Here is a 22,481-nt window from a genome sequence, read left to right as displayed (position 1 = left end):
GAGAGATTCTGTGTAAGTTAAGGTGTTTCTGAAACCAAATACATTTTCTGAATGCATTTATTTCTGCCTCTCCGGTACTTACAAGAAAGTGCTAATAACTGAAGGAAAGAAAAATGATGCTACATAATCATATAATAATGCATTTTGTGTATTTATGTAATTTTAGAAATAGAGCTGAAGATAGAATTTAATTTTATAAATTATGTTATGATTTATGTTACAAATATATCATTTATAACTTATAGTCAGCAGCAATTTTGAAGACTATTGAGTCTCGAGGAGTGCTGCTTTTTTTTTTTTTTTTTTGAGTTCTGAAAGGCCTTTACTGGCTGGTTCCTTCCAAAATGGGGGATGGGACACACACACGCTGTGGCAAGGCATTGCGCCAGCTCCTGGATGCCTCAGCCTCGTGAACTTGGGGCAGGATGCTCATGGCCCATGGTCAGCATGGCAGGTAGGCGGACTCCAGCCTGATCACTTCTCCAGGGGTGCATAATTGAGCAGCTTCTCGATCAGGTCCACGTGGGCCAGCAGCATCCGGCGGCAGCAGTAGCGCTTCAGGCCCAGGGCGTCCAGCGCATCCCCCTCAGTGTACTCGGCCTGCAGCAGCCCCAGGTAGGCCTCCCACTTGTTGCCGACGATCTTGCCGCAAGTGAAACAACGCACAGGAATGATCGTGGCGGCGGCGCGTCCCAGACTGCCCCGAGGAGTGCTGCTTTTATACATTGTAGAATCTGTAATGTATAAAAGGAAATTAAAAGCTGATAGAAAATATTATTGGGGAAAGCTTGGATTTCCCTTGAAAGTCCATGTCGTCATCATGGTATCTTCAAAATCCTCAGGTGAGTTTTCACGGGTCACTTCAAGATTCCTGCTGCTGCTACCAATGGAGAATGTCAGGGTATGGTTTGCTTTTCTGTCCTCATGTGCTCAAGCTGTTTTTAACTATGATAGGCATATGTGGAACTCTGTCATTCCTTTGTTTCCACAGAGAAACCACCGGACAGGAGGCATTTTTGAGTCTGGCACTTTTTCCTGAAGTTTTAGGAAGGCACAGTTAATATTGCAAAAACACAAAACCTGTTCAAATGCTGATATCCTCATTCCTTTCTCCTTGTTTTCAACAGCAAAATCCCTATTCATTTCTAATTCAGAGTAATATAGCCTTCTCTTTTATTTCCTTGACACCTGTTAATCCATGACCTCAGTACTAACTGCTTATTAAAGTATTTTCTAATATAATATAGCTCCTTCTCCAAGAGAAAATTCTGATTATCTGGAGCACAAAGTTATATTAATCATACCCCTTGGTTAGTGTGATAATCTTATCACTTGTCCATGCAGGCCCAATTTTCATTTATTTGGCTACTTACATAATTATTTTCATTAATGTAATAAATACCCACATGTGAATCCTCCTTTCAAAACAAAGCCTGGGACTTTGAAAACATTCCTGCATCCATTTCCTTACTTTCTGCAACTCAAGATAAGCATCTTCTTGAATTGCATGTTCATCATTTGTTTTTTTCCTTTTATTTAGTTCAGTGCATCGACATATTTTCTTAAAATATGTATACTAATATAGGTTTTTAATCTTCATAAAATGTTTTACATTGTTATGTAATATACTAGGGATTAACTTTTACATGTGCAATAGTTTATTTTGGGCACAAAGTTTGAATTGAAATTGATGGGTCATTGATGGGTCATAGGTTAATCATGAGTTTTAGAAGGTTATGCCAAATTGTTTTCTAAAGTGGACTCACCGATTTATGCTTTTACCAGTGGATCAACATATTCCCCAACACTTAATATTGGTAGATTGTCAATGGTGGCCAATCAGATGCATATACAATGATATTTAATTTTTTTCTTGACTTGTATTTTCCTAATCATGAATGAAGTGAACATATTTTCATGTGTTTATTGGTCTATGATTTCTACCTCTGTGAAATGTCTGTTCTCCTGCCCATTTTCCTATAGGTTGGTTCTGTTTTTCTTATTTTGTATTATTGATCTTAATTTTTGTAGTGTGGGAATCATGAATATATTCTTCCAGTTTGTAACTTACTTTCACTTTCTTTAAAGCAGCTTCTTATGACCAAAAGTTCTTACTTTTACTATTGCCAAATTCATTAATATTTTATGTCATTGGCAATATGTTTCATGTCTTATTTAAGGAAACCACCTACCAAAGGTCCAAGAGATATTCACTTATATTTTCTACCAAGCCCTTTCTCTCTCTCTCTCTTTTTTTTTTTTTTTTTTTTTTTTCGTTTCTGTGGAGAACAGGGTCTTGCTTTGTTGCCCAGGCAAGTCCCAAACTCCTGGGCTCAAGATATCCTCCCACCTCTGTCTCCCTAAGTGGGGGAATTACAGGCTTTAGCCACTGTGCCTGGCCACCAACATCTGAACCCTTAACTTGCTGGAGTAGATTTTTGTATATCATAAGAAGTAGAATTTCAAATTCACTTTTTAATATGTAGAAATAATTTTTTCCACTCCACTTATTGAACATTTCACCACCTAAATGGAATATCATCTCTGTGATTTACCAAAGTCCTCTGTATTTTAATGTATTTCTCTGAACCCTATTTAATTCCACTAATCAATTAGGTTTGTAACCTTCTAACATTGCTAAGCTGTCAATTTTTATAGCCTCACGGCAGTCCTAATAACCGGAAGAGCAAGTCTCCCAATTTGTTACTCTTCTTCAGAAATATCCTATCTATGGCCCTTTAATATATTTATATATGGTACAATCATTTTATTATCATCCATAAAAAATTATGTTTTTTTTTACATTGGAATCATATCTATTTTATATATTGATCTGGAAGAATTGATACTTCTACGATATTGACTTCCTAGTCATGAAAATGATGTACTTTTTTACATACGTAGTCATTAATATTGCATAATGACATTTTATAATTTCCCCTGCAGGGCTTTTGTACATATTTTTTTAGATTTGTTCTTAGATAATTGAGGTTCCCTGAGACTACTGAAAATGTTGTCTTCCCTTCAATTTTCTAATAGTTTGTTACTGTTATATAGAAATACAACTGACTTTAGCAAACATATCTAGTCTGCTTGCTGCACTATTCTATTATTTGTAATAATTTGTAGAATATTTTTCAATGTAAATGATCATAAAATTTGCAATTAATGGTATTTTAATTTTCTCCTTTCCAGTTTAATATTTCTTACAATATATTGCACTGAGGACTTCAAGTTTAAATATAAGCTACCACAATGCATTGTTGTCTCATTCTTGATTTTTCGAGGAATGCTTCTGATGTTCACCTATTTATATCATCTCTAGATGTTAATTTTCTATAGAAAGTCTTTTTAAATAGTAAAACCTTTCCCTGAAATTCCTGATTCCCTAATCATTTTTCTTATGAATGTGTATGCTGGTGGGTTATATGCTCTTTATCATCTAATATTGTATGGACTCTAAGACCTAAAATAAAACAAACAAGTCTTTGATCTACTCTACCATCTGCCTCCAAGATATGGGATGCTAGGTCTGTGCCAACCATAAATCTGGCAATATATCTTTCCTTGAATATTGCACACAAAAATACTACATTTTAGGTAATTACAGCTCTGTTCCTTCTTTCCTGCACGGTCTTTCTTCTTTCTTCTGTCTTCAACCACTAGAAGTTAGAGAAGGACTGAAAGTAACATATTGTACCCTAAGAAGTGTAGTACCTACATAAAAGTTGCTGTCATCTTGAACAAATACTTAAAAACCACTGAAGCAGTAACTAGTGAATATGCATACAATATGTTAAAAAGCCTCAGGGAAGTAGGCAATAGGTGTAGAAAATATCCCAACTCATTTCGCAGCTGTTTTTAAACAGGTAGCTGATCCTGTAAACCTATTCTCTAGCTAAATATTTGAGAGCAGAACTCTTATCAGTTACCATATGACAGCATGTTGAGGGAAAGAAAAGAAAAGATCCAATCTTATTGTTTGTAACAAAATTTCAGGTCTTGATAAATATTTCTCTTTACTTGAAGAAGAGAAGCAGAAAATAATCAAAGCCAGCACGAAATCTGTGGGCAGAGCTATAAAAACAGTAAAGTAGTAAAGGCCACATTATCTTGAAGACAGATAATAAAAGTATATTCTCAGAAAATTGTCAAAGCAAAAAGAAGCAAAAAACTTTCTTTGGCATATCAGTAGGTAGAAGTGGCTTTCATGACATAGGAGCAAGGATTCCTAAGAAGAGAACAGATTGAAATTTTAAAAATGAACCAGACGAAAGGGAGGTGGGGAGGATAAAATTAAAAAATAAGCTGAGGTGATGAAAAGATACAAGAAAATTAATAATTAAATAGAAGGAATCAGATCAACATAGGAGACAGTAATGAATAGAATGACATTGTTTGAAGATAATTTTCAGAATGCAGAGACATTATGAATAGTGAAAATAAAAATATTAGACAAGACAGAATAGATAGCCTAAGAGGTACAGATTACCAAGAATGACATCAAAACAACTGGAATATGAAATATATGCAATAAACAAAAGCATTATTGAGGAAACCTTTCATTTGCTGAAAATAGGCTATATATGTAGATATATATCTATATCGATCTATCTTTATCTAAACTCTCTATATAGATAGGTAGAGATCAAAATGCCATGCCAGCTGATTTAGTTAATGAAAAAAGAACCTAAACTTTCTAATTCTAGCAGTATTATGGATCAAATATAATTCAGATCAATAAATATAAAACATAAGGGAAAAAAATCCAATAAACATTCAATCAGAGAAAAAGATACCTATAATGTCATAAGAAGTATGATTGCCCATAGTCTTTTTCATTGTAGAATTGAGATACCAAATGAACATACAGCAATGTTACAGATGTTTTGATAAAGCTGGGACTCATTTTTTTCCCATTACATGTGCCTGTAAAAAAAGATTTTTCTCTTTGAAGACCAATCAACTGGCATTCTCATTACAATGTTTTCATGTTACTTATCTGCAGGAAGAAACTACATTAGGCAATGGACTTGGTAACACAATTTACTCTGCAATTATATTTCCCTTGCAAATTAGTAAAGTCTGATCGCATACAACAGTCCTGACAGTCTAGTTGACTTGAGTCTGCTGTCTGAGACAAGATCAAGTTTTGCTGTCAAATCATGTTTCAAAATCTTCAGGATTAAGTCTAGATTATGAACAATGACAAACACTTTAAGGCAATGATCGTCAGCTCATAGGAAAGACAGACATACACACATCCCTTTCCAAAGGAAGGGTCTTGGGTGTCAGCAGGGAAGATGTATTCAGTTTCATAAGTCATGTTCAAAATTGCTGTTGTTTTGACTTAAAACATCAAGGGAAGATATGCAGTTTTTAACAAAAAGGGGATAGGTCATAAATGAAACAGTTCATGATTTCCTTTGAATGTCTTTTTTTTTTTTTGTCTTGTTTGTTTTCTTTTTTTTATTATTATACTTTAAGTTCTAGAGTGCATGTGCACAATGTGCAGGTTTGTTACATATGTGTACATGTGACATGTTGGTGTGCTGAAACCACTAACTCGTCATTTACATTAAGTATTTCTCCTAATGCTATCCCCCCTCCCCATCCCACAATAGGACCCAGTGTGTGATGTTTCCCACCCTGTGTCCAAGTGTTCTCATTGTTCAGTTCCCACCTATGAGTAAGAACATGCGGTGTTTGGTTTTCTGTCCTTGCGATAGCTTGGTCAGAATAATGGTTTCCAGCTGCATCCATGTCCCTACAAAGGACATGAACTCACCCTTTTTTATGGCTGTATAGTATTCTATGGTGTATATGTGCCACATTTTCTGAATCCAGTCTATCATTGATGGACATTTGGGTTGGTTCCAAGTCTTTGCTATTGTGAATAATGCCACAGTAAACATATGTGTGCATGTGTCTTTATAGTAGCATGATTTATAATCCTTTGGGTACATACCCAGTAATGGGATCACTGGGTCAAATGGTATTTCTGGCTCTAGATCCTTGAGGAATCCCCTTCCTGTCTTCCACAATGGTTGAACTAGTTTACAGTCATACCAACAGTGTAAAAGTGTTCCTGTTTCTCCACATCCTCTCCAGCACCTGTTGTTTCCTGACTTTTTAATGATTGCCATTCTAACTGGTGTGAGGTGATATCTCATTGTAGTATGATTTGCATTTCTCTGATGACCAGTGATGATGAGCAGTTCTTCATGTGTCCATTGGCTGCATAAATGTCTTCTTTTGAGAAATGTCTGTTCATATCCTTCACCCACTTTTTGTGGGGTTGTTTGATTTTTTTCTTGACAATTTGTTTAATTTCTTTTGTAGATTCTGGGTGTTAGCCCTTTGTCAGATGGGTAGATTGCAAAAATTTTCTCACATTCTGTAGGTTGCCTGTTCACGCTGATGGTAGTTTCTTTTGCTGTGCAGAAGCTCTTTAGTTTAATTAGATTCCATTTGTTTATTTTGGCTTTTGTTGCCATTGCTTTTGCTATTTTAGTCATGAAGTCCTTACCCATGCCTATGTTCTGAATGGTGTTGCCTAAGTTTTCTTCTAGAGTTTTTATGGTTTTAGGTCTAACATTTAAGTCTTTAATCCATCTTGAATTGATTTTTGTACAAGGTGTAAGGAAGGGATCCAGCTTCAGCTTTCTAGATACGGCTAGCCAGTTTTCCCAGCACCATTTATTAAATAGGGAATCCTTTTCCCATTTCTTGTTTTTGTCAGGTTTGTCAAAGTTCAGATGGTTGTAGATGTGTGGAGTTACTTCTGAGGGCTCTGTTCTGTTCCATTGGTCTGTAACTCTGTTTTGGTACCAGTACCATGCTGTTTTGGTTACTGGAGGCTTGTAGCACAGTTTGAAGTCAGGTAGCGTGATATCTCCAGCTTTGTTCTTTTTGCTTAGGATTGTCTTGGCAATGTGGGCTCTTTTTCAGTTCCATATGAACTTTAAAGTAGTTTTTTCCAATTCTGTGAAGAAAGTCATTGGTAGTTTGCTGGAGATGGCATTGAATCTGTAAATTACCTTGGGCAGTATGGCCATTTTCATGATACAGATTCTTCCTATCCATGAGCATGGAATATTCTTCCATTTTTGTCCTCTTTTACTTCATTGAGCAGTGGTTTGTAGTTCTCCTTGAAGAGGTCCTTCACATTCCTTGTAAGTTGGATTCCTAGGTATTTTATTCTCTTTGAAGCAATTGTGAATGGGAGTTCACTCATGATTTGGCTCTCTATTATTGGTGTATAGAAATGCTTGTGATATTTGCACATTGATTTTGTATCCTGAGACTTTGCTGAAATTGCTTATCAGCTTAAGGAGATTTTGGGCTGAAATGATGGCGTTTTCTAAATATATAATCATGTCATCTGCAAACAGGTACAATTTGATTTCCTCTTTTCCTAATTGAATACCCTTTATTTCTGTCTCCTGCCTGATTGCCCTGGCCAGAACTTCCAACACTATGACGAATAGGAGTGGTGAGAGAGGGCATGCCTGTCTTGTACCAGTTTTCAGATGCAATGCTTCCAGTTTTTGCCCATTCAGCATGATATTGGCTGTCGGTTTGCCATAAATAACTCTTTTTATTTTGAGATACGTCCCATCAATACCTAGTGTATTGAGAGTTTTTAGCATGAAGGGCTGTTGAATTTTTATCAAAGGCCTTTTCTGCATCTATTGAAATAATCATGTGGTTTTTCTCTTTGGTTCTGTTTATATGATGGGTTATGTTTATTGATTTGCATATGTTGAACCAGTCTTGCATCCCAGGGATGAAGCCAACTTGATCATGGCGGATAAGCTTTTTTATGTGCTGCTGGATTCAGTTTGCCAGTATTTTATTGAGGATTTTTGAACTGATGTTCATCAGAGATATTGTTCTAAAATTATCTTTTTATGTTGTGTCTCTGCCAAACTTTGGTATCAGGATGATGCTGGCTTCATAAAATGAGTTAGGGAGGATTCCCTCTTTTTCTGTTGATTGGAATAGTTTTAGAAGGAATGGTACCAGCTCCTCTTTGTACCTCTGTTAGAATTCGGCTGTGAATCCATCTGGTCCTGGACATTTTTTGGTTGGTAGACTATTAATTATTGCCTAAATTCGAACATCTTCTTTTTGAAGCTTCAAAAGCACACCAGAATTGAGTTAAAATTGATTTCTTTTTCAAAAAGGATTGAATTATTATTATATGAAGTCTTCTCATTTAGCGACCATGAGGTTTTGACTTCATTTATTCCAAAATTTGATACTTCTTTGGCTAACATATTTATTTTCTACGTTTAAGTATGTGTTATCAATTCTTTTACTCTCCTGAAGATAGCCGTGCATTTCAAAATAATTAAAACAAAACCAAAATGAAGCAAACTCTACAACCCAGGGATTAGCATTTTTAATCATAAGTCTGTTTGGATCTAGTACTTAGATCAATTAATAAAATAATCTTTGAATGCCCTATATTGAAATCCTATTATGAGAAGTTTTTTTGTTTTGACTCTGAAAGATTACTGGCCAGGTTCAAAATACAGGGTACATCTTTACATAAATGATATAGCCTGGTCAGTTTCAAAACACAGGGTATATCTTTAGATAACCTAACTACTTTAGTATATAAGTAATGGTCTGAAAATCACAGTGTTACTCTTGATCATCTCTTAGGTTTCTTCTTTCTCTAATGTCCTAGAGTTCTTTGGTATTTCTACATTACTTGGCTCATTTTCAAATTTAACCTCATAGAAACTCTACCAGACAAGTTAAGAGGTCTTCCCCTGTGTATGTTAACAGTCACCTTGTAGGAAAACATTATCTCATACTTCAGGAAGCAGTCATCTAGATGCTGTCATGATTCAAGTTCAAAGCAATCAAAACAATTCTACCAAAATAAAACTTTGAGATATAAAATATTTTTAAACTTTTAAAAGACAGAATTGGGGAAGAGGGCCGGAACTAAATAGTTGTGTTTGAGTTCACAGATAAATAAAGCTAATTTTAACCTGAAAGTCTCATAAATCTTGCTTTGACATGAATTTTAATAAAAATGTGATTAATGAGGAACCATGTACTACTCTTTTACAAAGCTGCAAAGCCTTCATTTAAGTTATAACAGTGATATACCACCATTATATATTCATTTTCTCATTTCTAGTGTTTTGCAGTTTTTATTATATCAAATTTGGCCACTATTATATAACAACATTGTTTGATTTAAATGTCATTTAAATTCAATATAATGTTACAGCAAATTAAGATATTTGCTGTTTGTAAAAAAAGAACCACTTATGAAAGACTAGTTTTACAATGTAAATCACTCCCCAGTCATATTTTTCATAGTCAAAATAAAATGAAAAGAAGTGTAGCTAATAAGCCAAAAGTGGCTATAAACAACTATGCTAAAGAAAATTCAATTAATCTAAAAGAAGGCAGGAACAGAAGGAAAAAACAACAAAGAACAGATGGATAGGACAAAGAGAAATCAAAGAGCAAGATGGTAGAACTTAAAAAACAGGCCTCAAGCTATGCTGTCTACAAGAAATTTACTATAAATATAAAGTCACATATGTTAAAAGTAAAAGGATGAAGAAAATGTATCATGCAAATGCTAATCATAAGGAAGCTGGAATGGTTATATTACGAGATAAAGTAGACTTCAGGACAACGAACCTTACTAGGGACAAAGAGGAACATTTTACAATGATTAAAATATCATTTATTCAATTATTTCTTAAAAGGGGCATGAGGGAACTTCTTAACAGTGATGGAAACGTTCTGCATCTTGACTGCTCTTTGAATACTTGGGTGTGTACATTTGTCAAAACTATTAAACTGTACACTTTAAATGTGTACATTTATGGCATGGGGATTATATATATATATATTTTTTGAATCAGAGTCTTGCTCTGTCACCCAGACTGGAGTGCAGTGGCAACTTCTGCCCCCCGGGTTCAAGTGATTCTCCTGCCTCAGCCTCCTGAGTAGCTGGGACAACAGGCGCCTGCCACCACACCTGGCTAATTTTTGTATTTTTAGTAGAGATGGAGTTTCACCATATTGGCCAGGTTGGTCTCGAACTGCTGACCTTGTGATCTGACCCCTCGACCTCCCAAAGTGCTGGGATTACAGGCATAAGTCACTGCACCCGGCCTGTAAATTATATCTTAATAAAGTTAAAACAAAGAAAAAATATCATTTCCAAATGAACTATAAGCGGGCTAGAGTAGTATTGTAGCATAGTTATTCAGAGCATCTTTTCTTGGCCAGACTGCCAGGGGCTAAATCCTGCCTCCTTGTATTCCTCACCTTACATAAAATTAACTGACTAAGTTAACTTCTCTGTGCCTCAATTTAATTTTAAAATAAGCATTATTGTCACAGTTAAACAGTAGTTGTAAGGACTAAATGAGTTACTACAAATAAAGTGCTTAGAAGAATGTCACAGCAAGTACTCAATCCATGTTAGCTATTATTAAATTCTGTATCCTCTGATTAATCCTGATTAAGATTGGATGCTTGTAATGATTTGTAGCATTATTTTAATGCATCAAAAGGAGAAAAATAGAAAGAAAAGAAAGAGGAAGAAAAATAGCCCTTTGCTGGAAATCAGTTTTTAACCAAATTAACCAGAATTTATTTGGATGTCTAGATTTTTAGCTTGAGCATGACAGACCTCTTTCTGGTGAATTTGCATAGCTGGCACACACCCTATGGGGGAAGTTTGTGGCCAAATACTGAGAAAAATTTAGAATTGTTTCCAAGAATTCTTGCTACCTCATTTGGAAATGCCCAGGAGGAACATCTAGGCTCTGTACTGTCATACTCTACACAAAGGAAAGGCTTCATAAGTATGTTTGAATACATTAATGAATGGGAGAGTATGAAACTCATTCTAAGTATGTGAAAGCTAGTGACCCTGCTTTTTGCCTTTATAAAGGAAAAACTCAAGAAGAGAACAGAATATAGTGTTGGTCCCAAGGGAGCTTGTTTCTTTAAGTAACTCTTTAGAGCATTGTGTAGCTCTACCATTTTCCACTCTAAGATTTAGAAGCATTCATGCTAATTGCTGTCCTATTGAGCAGTGGTCCCTAAATAATTTTTATGTTTTACCCCATCAAAAAAAGTTTGTCTACCTGATATATGTATATTTATTTATTCATAACTTATATGCACATATTATCATACTGACATAGTGTGAACATTATAAAACGTATAAAATAAATGTGGAGACAATGTGATGAACATTCCATAAGTAATATTTTTATATATTGCCTTCCTAATTGTAGATGGCTTCATAATACTGTTGGCTACAATTTCAAAGCCCAATATACACTTAGGGTAAGGATTATCTTCAGGAACAATGGACATAAATTCACATTTCAAGCCATCCTGTAATTATGAACTTTCTTAGCCTTTTTTTCATTAAAACTATTTATATGGCCCAAATTTATACCTTAGAATTTGATTGACAAGAACTTGCACTAGGAATAGAACACCTATCAGCACTCATCTTTTGTTGTTAGGCTGTACACATAGTATTAGCATTCTTTTATATCCTCAGTTGTTTTACAGACATCCTCCCAGTCTTTTAGCCTCATTTTGATTAAAATTAGATAACACTGGGAGGCTGAGGTGAGTGGATCATCTGTGGTCAGGAGTTTCAGACCAGCCTGGCCAACATGGCAAAACCCCATCTCTACTAAAAATGCAAAAATTAACCAGGCATAGTGATGCATGCCTGCAATTCCAGCTACTTGGGAGGCTGAGACAGGAGAATCACTTGAACCCAGGAGGTGGAGGTTACTGGTTGTGCTATGGCACTGCAGCTTGGGAACAAAGTGAAACTCTGTTTAAAAAAAAAAAAAAAAAAAAACTTGATAACATAATTTACAAATATACTTAATTCACTTTATTGCATTGCAGCGAAGTAAAGCCCAGTAAAGGGAAATGAAGAAAAGTGAGACTGCCCCTGTCCATTATTCACTCATCTTCAGGATACTATGAAAAGTGACTGTCTGACACATGCCTAAGTAACAGACCAGAGTCAATTCACATGTAAATCTCAGTAAAGATCAAATTCTGTCTCATTTTATATAAAATTAAATATTAATGGGAATACTAACATTTTCTTCTTCTAGCACCTTAATATTTTATTCTGGCACCTTGACAGACACCTTGGAATGCATGCACATCCCCCAAAGGAACAAGCCAATCATCAGAGAAAGCCTGCAATCCACACAAGTAGGAGAGAAGCCTCAAGGATAGTGGGTATAAATTTTCAGCCCAGATCTACATGTAATAATGTATTTATTTGTCTTGTTTTTCTGAACTTCATTATTAACTCAACTTCTCATCTGTATCTAGTAGCAGAAAACTTTATTCAGTCACTTTTCTGCAAACTCAGTTTAATTTGTGATTATTGAGGGATTTGAACGTTTCACTAAAACAATTTAAGGATTCCCTCCTCCCTCCTCCTTCTCTTTTTTTTTTTTTTTTTTTTTGAGATGGAGTCTGGCTCTGTAGCCCAGGCTGGAGTGCAGTGGCCAGATCTCAGCTCACTGCAAGCCCCGCCTCCTGGGTTTACGCTATTCTCCTGCCTCAGCCTCCCGAGTAGCTGGGACTACAGGAGCCCACCACCTCGCCCGGCTAGTTTTTTGTATTTTTTAGTAGAGACGGGGTTTCACAGTGTTAGCCAGGATGGTCTCGATCTCCTGACCTCGTGATCCGCCCGTCTCGGCCTCCCAAAGTGCTGGGATTACAGGCTTGAGCCACCGCGCCCGGCCCTCCCTCCTCCTTCTCTATGACATTTCATCTAATATCTGAGGACAGGGGATGACATGACAGGGTCAGGGGCCAAGGGGCAGAAGGGAATTTACGATCTTTATAGTAGTATCACATTTAGTCTTTAGTCATCTTCTTAGTGATTTGTACTCAGCCCCAGCACATCTGATGCTGTCCCACATATAAAAAGGTAGGCGTCAAGAAAGAGTACAAGCCTTTTGGCTGGAGAACTGATTGAACTGTAATTCCACTTAGCATATTGTGGAGACTAAAAGAAAAAACTGGATTGGAAGGGGTAAATCAATATCTGTCTCTTAGAAATAAGTTTGAGATGTCTATTACACATTCAAGGCAGATATCAGATGGTAGACTTTTGAATATAGCAGTCTGGAGTTCACAAGAGAGGTTTATGGTTAAGACATACATTTATGAGAAACCAGAAGATACGATTGATCTTTATTTATTTATTTATTTATTTTTTTGAGACGGAGTCTCGCTCTGCCACCCAGGCTGGAGTGCAGTGGCCAGATCTCAGCTCACTGAAAGCTCCGCCTCCCGGGTTTAGGCCATTCTCCTGCCTCAGCCTCCGGAGTAGCTGGGACTACAGGCGCCCGCCACCTCGCCCGGCTAGTTTTTTGTATTTTTTAGTAGAGACGGGGTTTCACCATGTTAGCCAGGATGGTCTCGATCTCCTGACCTCGTGATCCGCCCGCCTTGGCCTCCCAAAGTCCTGGGATTACAGGCTTGAGCCACCGCGCCCGGCCTACGATTGATCTTTAAAGCCATGGGACCAAATTATTAATAGATCATTTAACCCTTAGTTTCCCATGAGTGAATGTGGACAGTGCAAAGAAGTGATTCAAAGGCTGAGCCTTAGGAACTCTCCAGCCTTCATAAATCAGGAAGAACGGAAGGATCCAGACAAGGAAGCTGAGAAAGAGAGGCCAGTGAAGTGAGAGGAAAACAAGGAGAGTGTCATATATCAGAAGCCAAAGGAAGAAGTGCTCTAAGGAGTGAGTGGTCACCCGTCACTCATGGAGGGGTGGGTGCACAACCATGTTAATTACCCGTAAGTGTAAGTGTGTTGACTCAAAGCCTTTGTCATTAAATCTGTGCTGTATAAATGCCCGCAGCACGGACTTGTCAGGGCCACAGCCGCTGTGACCCTTTACAGCATCCTCCTCGATGTCTTTAAGTGGCCCGGTCCCCTAACCCACTCTTTCACTGGATACCTGTGTCTGAGTGCATTTTTTCATCTGTCATTTGGCTAGGGTCTGCTGGTCAGACCTGGCACCTCACAGAAAGTGGGAAGGAATTCATTCAAAAAACATACTGAGAGAAGTAGAAAATGCTGAATTCTCACTTAAGAATCATGATTATAAATAAAAATTCATACTTTATAATAAATATTGTATAATATAATAGTTCATACTATATTATAATGAGATGTAACAGAAATATAAATTAATAATAAAAGGAAGTACCTGGTTTTTAGTGTTCAAATGCAGCCCGGAGTAGGAAAAGAGATGAATTTTGCTAGGGTTGAGTTTCACTTGGTGAGGACAATGGAGAGACAGAGTCAAATGACTTTATGATATATGCAAGGAAGTACAGCAATAGATAATGACTTATAAGCCAAGTATTGACAAGGTGAGGAAGTGAGAGAGAGGACACAGGGAAGAAATGGTAGAGTAAATTGCTTAGAAATCCCTGGTGGTTTAAAGCCTTTTGGAGTAGCACTATTGGAAGTAGTGAACTGGAAAAAAAAAAAAAAAAAAAAAAGCGATTGTTAGAGAATGAGAATCTGGGAGCGGTACGGTTATTGGTGATGTCAATACCTGGGAAATAACCAGTAGAAAAGTTGGTGAGTTTAGGTGGAGAACAGTGTAATTGAAAAGGACACCCAGGAACTGCAAGTCCTGGGAGTTGGATAGATCTTCTATATGGGTAGGCGGGCTACAAAAATGATGCTGAGTTTAAGAGATAGGTGGTGAGCCAGGTAATTTAATTTTCATGAAATGAAGAGGTGTGAGGGCAAGTTCTTAGGCTAACAAGGAGGGACAGAAAAGAGGATAGTCTTAGAGCATGTACTTCAAAGGAGGCTACACAGAGACAGAAGGAAACAAGGATCTCAATGAATTGGAGAAAACATCCATTGTTACCACTGAAAAGTGGGTGGGGGGTGGGAGGGTGGGGGAGCACAGGAGGAAGAAGTTTCAAATCGAATGTTTTTCAGTTTAAGAAGCCTGAACCTTTGACAAAAGTCGAGATTTTGAAGGTCTCAGGGCAAATGAAGAAAAGGTGGATCATTTCAGAAGAGAAGTCGTCCAAAAGTTGGAAGGGTCTGAGAGCTGCTGCACAGAGGAGGACTTGCCTCAGGCATGGAGACATTTCTTCCATTGAAATAGGGAGGAGGCGACTGGGTGCGGTGGCTCACGCCTGTAATCCCAGCACTTTGGGAGTGTGGCGCGTGGATCACGAGGTCGGGAGATGGAGACCATCCTGGCTAAAACGGTGAAACCCCGTCTCTACTAAAAATACAAAAAATTAGCTTGGTGGCAGGTGCCTGTAGTCCCAGCTACTCGGGCGCTGAGGCAGGAGAATGGCGTGAACCCGGGAGGTGGAGCTTGCAGTGAGCCGAGATCGCGCCACTGCACTCCAGTCTGGGTGACAGAGCAAGACTCCATCTAAAAACAAACAAACAAAAAAACATAGGAGGAAGGCAGAGCATGTGGACACTGAAGCAGGAAGCTGGTGGGTTTAGTGTGAAAGAAGACAAGAAGACGAGGAAATATTTGTGTGATTTTCTCTATGAAATATATATAACACATTCATCAACTGAAGACAATCCTTAAGTGAACTGAGCTTATCTAAATTGAAAAAGATTAGGCAGAAACCACTTTATGGAACTCCTGTTTAAAACTAAGTTTAAATTTAGAAAAATAAAGTTATATTTCTTGTACAGCTGAGTTTTGTGAGCTGATAACGGTACCTGAGGCAGAAGAATAGGGTCTGGAGGCAGGGAACCTAAGGGTGTTTCACGCTGACTTCCTATAACTAAACTGAAAGGAAAACCCTACCTTTCCATGCCTAAGTAATAAAAGGACCAGAGGCTCCTTTTGACCTTTTCTGCGTGGCAGATGGGAGACTGGTAACAAATCATCCTGAGTGCCCATCTAGTCTTTGTTTGCAACTTTGTAAACTTCACTCTAGCCTCTTAATGGTTGTTGTCTGCAACCAATCAGACTGATTGCAGGCTACCACTTCAGTTACATGAAGTGAGCATGAAGTGACCAATGGAAAACTTCTGTGGGGGGTGTTTGGACCCAAGAAGATTCTGTTTCCAGGCCCTTGAGTCGCTGCTCAAGTCCACTTCCACACTATTGAATGTACTTTCGTTTTCAATAAATCCCTGCTTTAATTCTTTTGTTGCTTCATTCCTTCTTTGTTTTGCTGGGCGTTTTATCCAATTCTTTGTTCAAAATGCCAAGAACCTGGACAACCTGTAGTCATGACCCTCTACTGGTGACAGTACCCACTGTGTGTAGGAGGTCATCCATGACAACTATGTGCACCACAGCGAGTCATCTTGAGGTGACAGATGGGAGGAGGAGACTCCAAAGTCAATACGGTTCTAGATAAACCAGCGGACAGTGATGAGACTGCGTGTGAGCCAATTACTGAATGCTTTAAATTTTCTGAGTAGGTGCATGGAAGTCTACGTAAAGAAAGAAACAAGAGTTCGCAGAGCCTTGTAAATTGCCAAGATTCAATTTGCTAAATCAGTGGAGAACACTCAGGGAGGGGTGAAAATTATCTTTAGAGCCCATTCTTTAAGTTCTGAATTTCCAAAACAGATATCTACAAAAGCACAGCAAGACAGAGGGCCCTAGTTACCCTGCAGGGCTGCCAGAAAGCAGTGGCCTGGGCAAATGCTGGGAGACAGAGCTTGTTTTTGAAGAGGAGTTGGGATTTCATTATAAAACCAGAGAGAATCGGTTAGTCTCGCAGAGAGAATTTTTTCAGAGAGGTGCTAAGCATTTTTGTCTAGGGTAAGCATCATTCTTTTGCTTTGCCTTTATGAAAACAACATTTTGTCTTTAGTTGGGACTCTTAAAGAAACCAGAGCCAAAAATCAATGGAAACAACACAGGCTTAGTTAATGGACTCAACAATATCAGAGAGCGACCACTAACCCTATACAAGCCTCAGCTTGGCTAATAAATTTCTTGAACTAAGCAGGTGATGGCAAAAGACTAGTCAACAACAATGTGGAGGAGGTAGAGATGGCTAAAATTTTGGGTTGGGAAATAGACTACGCTGTCTGTAAACTGTAAGTAGAGCCACAAGGCTTACTTTGCTTGGGACTATCCGAATTCACACATGGTGTCCTGGCATAATTATTAACAATGTCCCCTTTCACTTTCAGAAGTGTACTAGCTTAGACAAAGGTCCAAGAGACTCTATCTATAAGAAAAACCAACTCTTTACCCCTTATGCAAGAGGTTTCCTCGGAGCTTATTCATGAAGGAGAAATTCAGCCAGCATCATGCCAATATCTCCAGGAGGGTAAGGTTGGGGATGGGAATGGCTTAGGCCAGCATTTAGAGGAAAGAAAGCCCCTACATATAAAATGTTGACAATTCTAGCCAAGGGGATTGCAGATGTAACCCACTATTTAGGTTTAACCCTGCAGAGGCCTTAGGAAATATTAACCATAGAACCACAGAGTGCATGCAGGCATGATTGAGGGACTTACTATTTTTGTAAAATAGATTCTGTACAGAAAACTAGTTCTCACCCTTTTAAAGATTGTAGGCAAGGATGAACACTAAATGAGTAGTCAATTTTCTTCCTCAGAACACTGAGTTACTAGAACAAAATAACATTTTGAAATATAAATCATTGATTTTTTATATTTGCTCCTTGGCCTTTTCCTCAATCAAATTAGTACATTAGAAAAGTTGCCAGGGGAGGTTTGCTAACAAAAAAAATCGGGAGATGGTGGTGGGGTTAGGGGTGGAAAGCTGGAGTGGGTGGTGGCTTTTCAGTTACAGAAGTCAAAGCATTTGGGTTTGGGGACCCAGGGATATAAACAATGGGCCTGAGAGAATGTCTGCTGACATAAGAGTCAGTCCTCCAGCTCAGGTTTTATAAGATCTGCAGGAAATAAAGATGACCTGAGTTGGGGCAGAGGGATGAGAGGAAAGCGAGGAGTGAGATGGGGAGGAAGCAAGAGAGCCTGGGAACTAACAAGGCCCTGAGGAGCCCCAGAGTCCTTTGCCAGCTTCCCTTCCCCAGGCTGAGTACTGAAATAGGTTTACAAGGTAGAAAACCTTAAATTTGGAAGGATATGAGGGTTGAAGCATTTGTACCTCAATTCCCAGGTGGAGTGGAAGGTGGAAAGCTTTGCTGATTTTTGCAGTATAGCAGAGCATTATAATAGAATGTGCCATTTGCATTATTTAAATAGATGTCTCTGACACAGAATTTCCGAGCTAAATGTTTCTTATGTGCTCAAAAAAAGTGTGAAAATAACTAAGTGTAAAGTGAAACCAGAAGGGTCTTTTAGACAGGATGTGGTAGTAACTATATGGAAACTTTAAAGGAAGGAGACTTTTCAGCATAGATGCCTGCATGCGTAGATGGTGAAAATCAAGGACAAGATGCACCCACAGTACCTGGCTCCCTCACAACCCATCACCATCACCTGGAATGTAGGGACAACAGGAAGCATGAGGCAGTAAGAACAGAAGCACACATTGGCCGGGCGCGGTGGCTCAAGCCTGTAATCCCAGCACTTTGGGAGGCCGAGACGGGCGGATCACGAGGTCAGGAGATCGAGACCATCCTGGCTAACACGGTGAAACCCCGTCTCTACTAAAAATACAAAAACTAGCCGGGCGAGGTGGCGGGCGCCTGTCGTCCCAGCTACTCGGGAGGCTGAGGCAGGAGAATGGCGTAAACCCGGAGGCAGAGCTTGCAGTGAGCTGAGATCCGGCCACTGCACTCCAGTCCGGGCGACAGAGCGAGACTCCGCCTCAAAAAAAAAAAAAAAAACAAAAAACAAAAGAAGCACACATTTATATAGGGACCAGGCATGTAGTTTACATATTCTGTGTAGTTTACATATATTAACACACTTAATTCTCACAACCACCCTATGATGTAACTACCACTATAGAACTCACTTTATGGATGAGAAAACAGTCGTGCAGAGGTTAAGAATAAAAGTTCTGAATTAATTTAGAGTAAGTGGAACTGATTGACATCAATTTTATGATACCTTCTAGACTAGAGAACTCAAAGAAAAAATTTAAGCACACATACATATTTATTTATTCATAATACATATGAATGTATTACTTCCCTAAATTTTCACACAGACAGCTGAGCCCACTAAAGATATCTATTGGGAATTATGAGGTGATATATACACCAGCTAATAAAGACTGAAAATAATAGCATAATTGGCATGAAAACACAGAAAAAGTTAGAGTAACTCAAACAGTCCAAAAGAACAGGCAAAGCTTCAAAATCCGACCTTTTCAGCATGGTCTCTCAACCTTCCCTTATTCTTCCACTCATCAGCTAACTCCTGATTTCAGTTTTCTCTTTTCACTGGTTTTGCCCGAAATTAAAGGTTGCTTTAATCAAAACCTTAAATTATCACACAACATCCTGGTTTAGACCAAGTTTCTTGTCTTCTTTGTTTAGTACTTCCTTTAGCATCAGTGGGGCCCAAGGGAGGGTAAAAATGAGGCTCACATATCATTAAACATATGTCTTATCTCCCTCATATGTCTTATTTCCCTACTTTGACAAATACACTTTCCTAATGACAAAATCCAAAGACATGGGTAACACTATGGTTTCATAAGGCTGAAAACTAGCAAGATATCAAAGACAAGTGAATTTAGTTATTATTGCATATGTCTGGTTGTACTGTTGATGCATGATTAATGTATAAATCAGTAATAAAGACAAGCTTAATTTTTGGTCTATTATTTATTACATAAAATGTGTTTTTCTTGCCTTCATTTTAGCAAAATGATTATAATACTTAATATTTTCACCTATTTTAAGATCTATTGGCGGCAATTATTCTGAAAGATGAAAAGATAATATGTAATCATATTCAATGTATGCAAAGTTTGAATATGGTTTCATCAAAAAAGCAAATTAAAATAAATTAAAATAATTCAAAAATTAAAATTATTTATTATGTTTTCAAAAAATTATGTTTCTTATGAAATATTCAACATCAGTTATTAAAATTATAAAACAAATACAAATTTAAAATTGACTAAGGTTTTTATTTAGTTTTAAAACATTTACATAAATCTTATTGTATATGTTAATACAATTAAAACTCCTCTAATTCCCATGTTCAATTTTCAGCTAGTTGAGCTGGTAGCACAATTCATGTTATGTCTAGAAGTAACATAAATGGTTTAATTCTATAAAACGTCCCTCAGCCACGAGGTGCAACTGTTGTGAATGTCATTATGATTTGTGGTTAATACTGGAACCATAAACTGCAACATGAAATGAAGCAAGAAACAGTATGCTTAGTATTACAGGAAATGATCTTTTATAATGCAAGAATCTACTGCCTTCTTCTTGTCTGTGAGAAATCATTTGACAAGTTAATTTGTCTTTTATCTTAGCTAAATGGTTCCCCTGCTCAAATCTTCCCAGCACTCAAAGCATTATTTGTTTCGCAGACTGGCAAGGAAACTGCCCACAAACATTTGTGGCATTTAAATACAGCTGCCTTCTCTTTCAAGGATATAGGATATTGGAAAAGATATATAAGAAATGATTCCCTGGGTCTTGTCAGTCATGAGAGTAGATATTTAGGGTCATAAGTCACGTTATTCCATCTTGGAGCACCAGACCTTAAGAAACAAAGACCCTTCTTTTTCCTAATAGGGATATGTTCACACTATAAAAACATATAGAGAGACTATTAATCATCTCTTAATTTTCACTATTATCATTATGGTCATGTGTTCTTTAATGAATGTGGGCAGCATCATAAAATGTTTTAAAAAATCAGAAAAATAAAGTGTTTGCCTCTTTTTGTTGATTTGATGTTTTGATAAGTGTATATCTCCAATCCTCCTTCAGTTGAATTCCACCAGGTTTAAGGGAAGAGACCACCCCTCATATTGTCTTATGCCCAATTTCTGACTCCAAAGAAAGAAGAAGTAAAAACTAAAAGGCAGAAATGAAATCCACAAGCAGACAGGCTGGCACCACAGCCTGGGACTGGAGTCTTGCCGATGCTCTCAGCCGAATAAACCGCTTCTTTCTTTAAGTTGGTGTCTGAGGGGTTTTGTCTGCGGCTTGTCCTGCTACATTTCTTGGTTCCCTGACCGGGAAGCGAGGTGATTAATGTACAGTTGAGGTGGCTTGGGCCTGCCCTGTGGCGCATCCCTGCAGGGGACTCCGGTCAACTTGAGTGACACAGATCCTGAGAGCGCTCCCAGGTAGGCAATTGCCCTGGTGGAACGCTTTGCCAGAGCAGCGTGTGGCAGGCCCCCATGGAGGATCAACACAGTGGCTGAACAGTGTCAAAGAACTGGTACTTGAAGTCCGGACATCTGAAACTTGGTAAGACTAGTCTTTGGAAGTTGCCCACTCCATTTGAGTGGAAGCGTGACCTGATCACCCATGGTGTGCCTGTACCGGCACTTTGGTTTTGTTTTTGACTTGACTTGAATTGCTTGATACTTTGGTTTTGGTTTTTACCTTCCTTGGATTTCTTGATACTCTGATTTTGGTTTTGATTCCGGTTTGGTGTAAACTGTAAAAGTGTGTGTGTGCCCTTTTAACCCTTTCTTTGTTTTGTGGTGTGTGTGTGGTGTGAGCGTGGTGTTTTGTCTCGAGGAGACATGGGTCAGGCACAAAGTAAGCCCACCCCACTAGGAACTATGTTGAAAATTTTCAAAAAGGAATTTAAGGGAGACTGTGGAGTCACCATGACACCAGGAAAACTTAGAACTTTGTGTGAGATAGACTGGCCAGCATTAGAGATGGGTTGGCCATCAGACGGAAGCCTGGACAGGTCCCTTGTCTCAAAAGTATGGCACAGGGTAACCTGTAGCCCAGATCACTTCCCATATACAGATTCTTGGTTGTAGCTAGTTTTGGATCCCCCACAGTGGTTAAGAGGACAAGCAGCAGCAGTACTAGTAGTAAAGGAACAGTTAGTTAAGGAAGGTTCTCCCTCCACCCGCTGAGGGAAGTTGGCACCAAAAGTCCTGTCCAACCCAGCACCAGAAGAATCATGGCAGGAATTAGTACCAGCAGTACCCCTTCTTTATCGAGAAGAAGGGCTCCCCACCCCTGAGCCCACAAGACCTACACCTCCAGCAGATAACCACACCCCTAAACCACCCAGAGTAGACAAAAGAGGAAGTGAAACTGCAGGAGAAACTCCTTCCTTGGCAGCTCGCTTACTGTCCAAGACTGGAATCCAAATGCCCCTGAGAATGCAGTGATATACTGGGGTAGATGAGGACGGACACATGGTGGAAAGGAATGTCTTTGTGTATCAACTTTTCACCTCTGCTGACCTCCTCAATTGGAAAAATAATACTCCATCTTACACTGAAAAGCCTCAAGCTTTAATTGACTTGCTCCAGACAAGTTTGGATATTATACAGTATCGGGAGAATCCACTCTCG

General features: G+C 38.3%; 1 protein-coding gene across 1 annotated transcript; it reads right to left on the bottom strand.

The window, feature by feature from the left end:
- Positions 1–288: 288 nt before the first annotated feature.
- LOC111554964 (DNA-directed RNA polymerases I, II, and III subunit RPABC5-like) lies at positions 289–15,977 on the bottom strand. The gene is made up of 2 exons (XM_023230708.1): positions 15,911–15,977; positions 289–734 (listed from the first exon to the last, which is right to left on the bottom strand). The coding sequence occupies exons 1-2, from the start codon at positions 15,960–15,962 to the stop codon at positions 475–477; spliced, it is 312 nt and encodes a 103-aa protein (XP_023086476.1). The 5' UTR covers positions 15,963–15,977; the 3' UTR covers positions 289–474.
- Between the last annotated feature and the right edge of the window lie 6,504 nt (positions 15,978–22,481).

This window comes from Piliocolobus tephrosceles, chromosome 5 (genome assembly GCF_002776525.5).
Source record: "Piliocolobus tephrosceles isolate RC106 chromosome 5, ASM277652v3, whole genome shotgun sequence".
Taxonomy (NCBI): Eukaryota; Metazoa; Chordata; class Mammalia; order Primates; family Cercopithecidae; genus Piliocolobus; species Piliocolobus tephrosceles.
The sequence above is the reverse complement of the archived record's forward strand: the minus strand, read 5'-3'. Positions and strand labels throughout refer to the sequence as shown.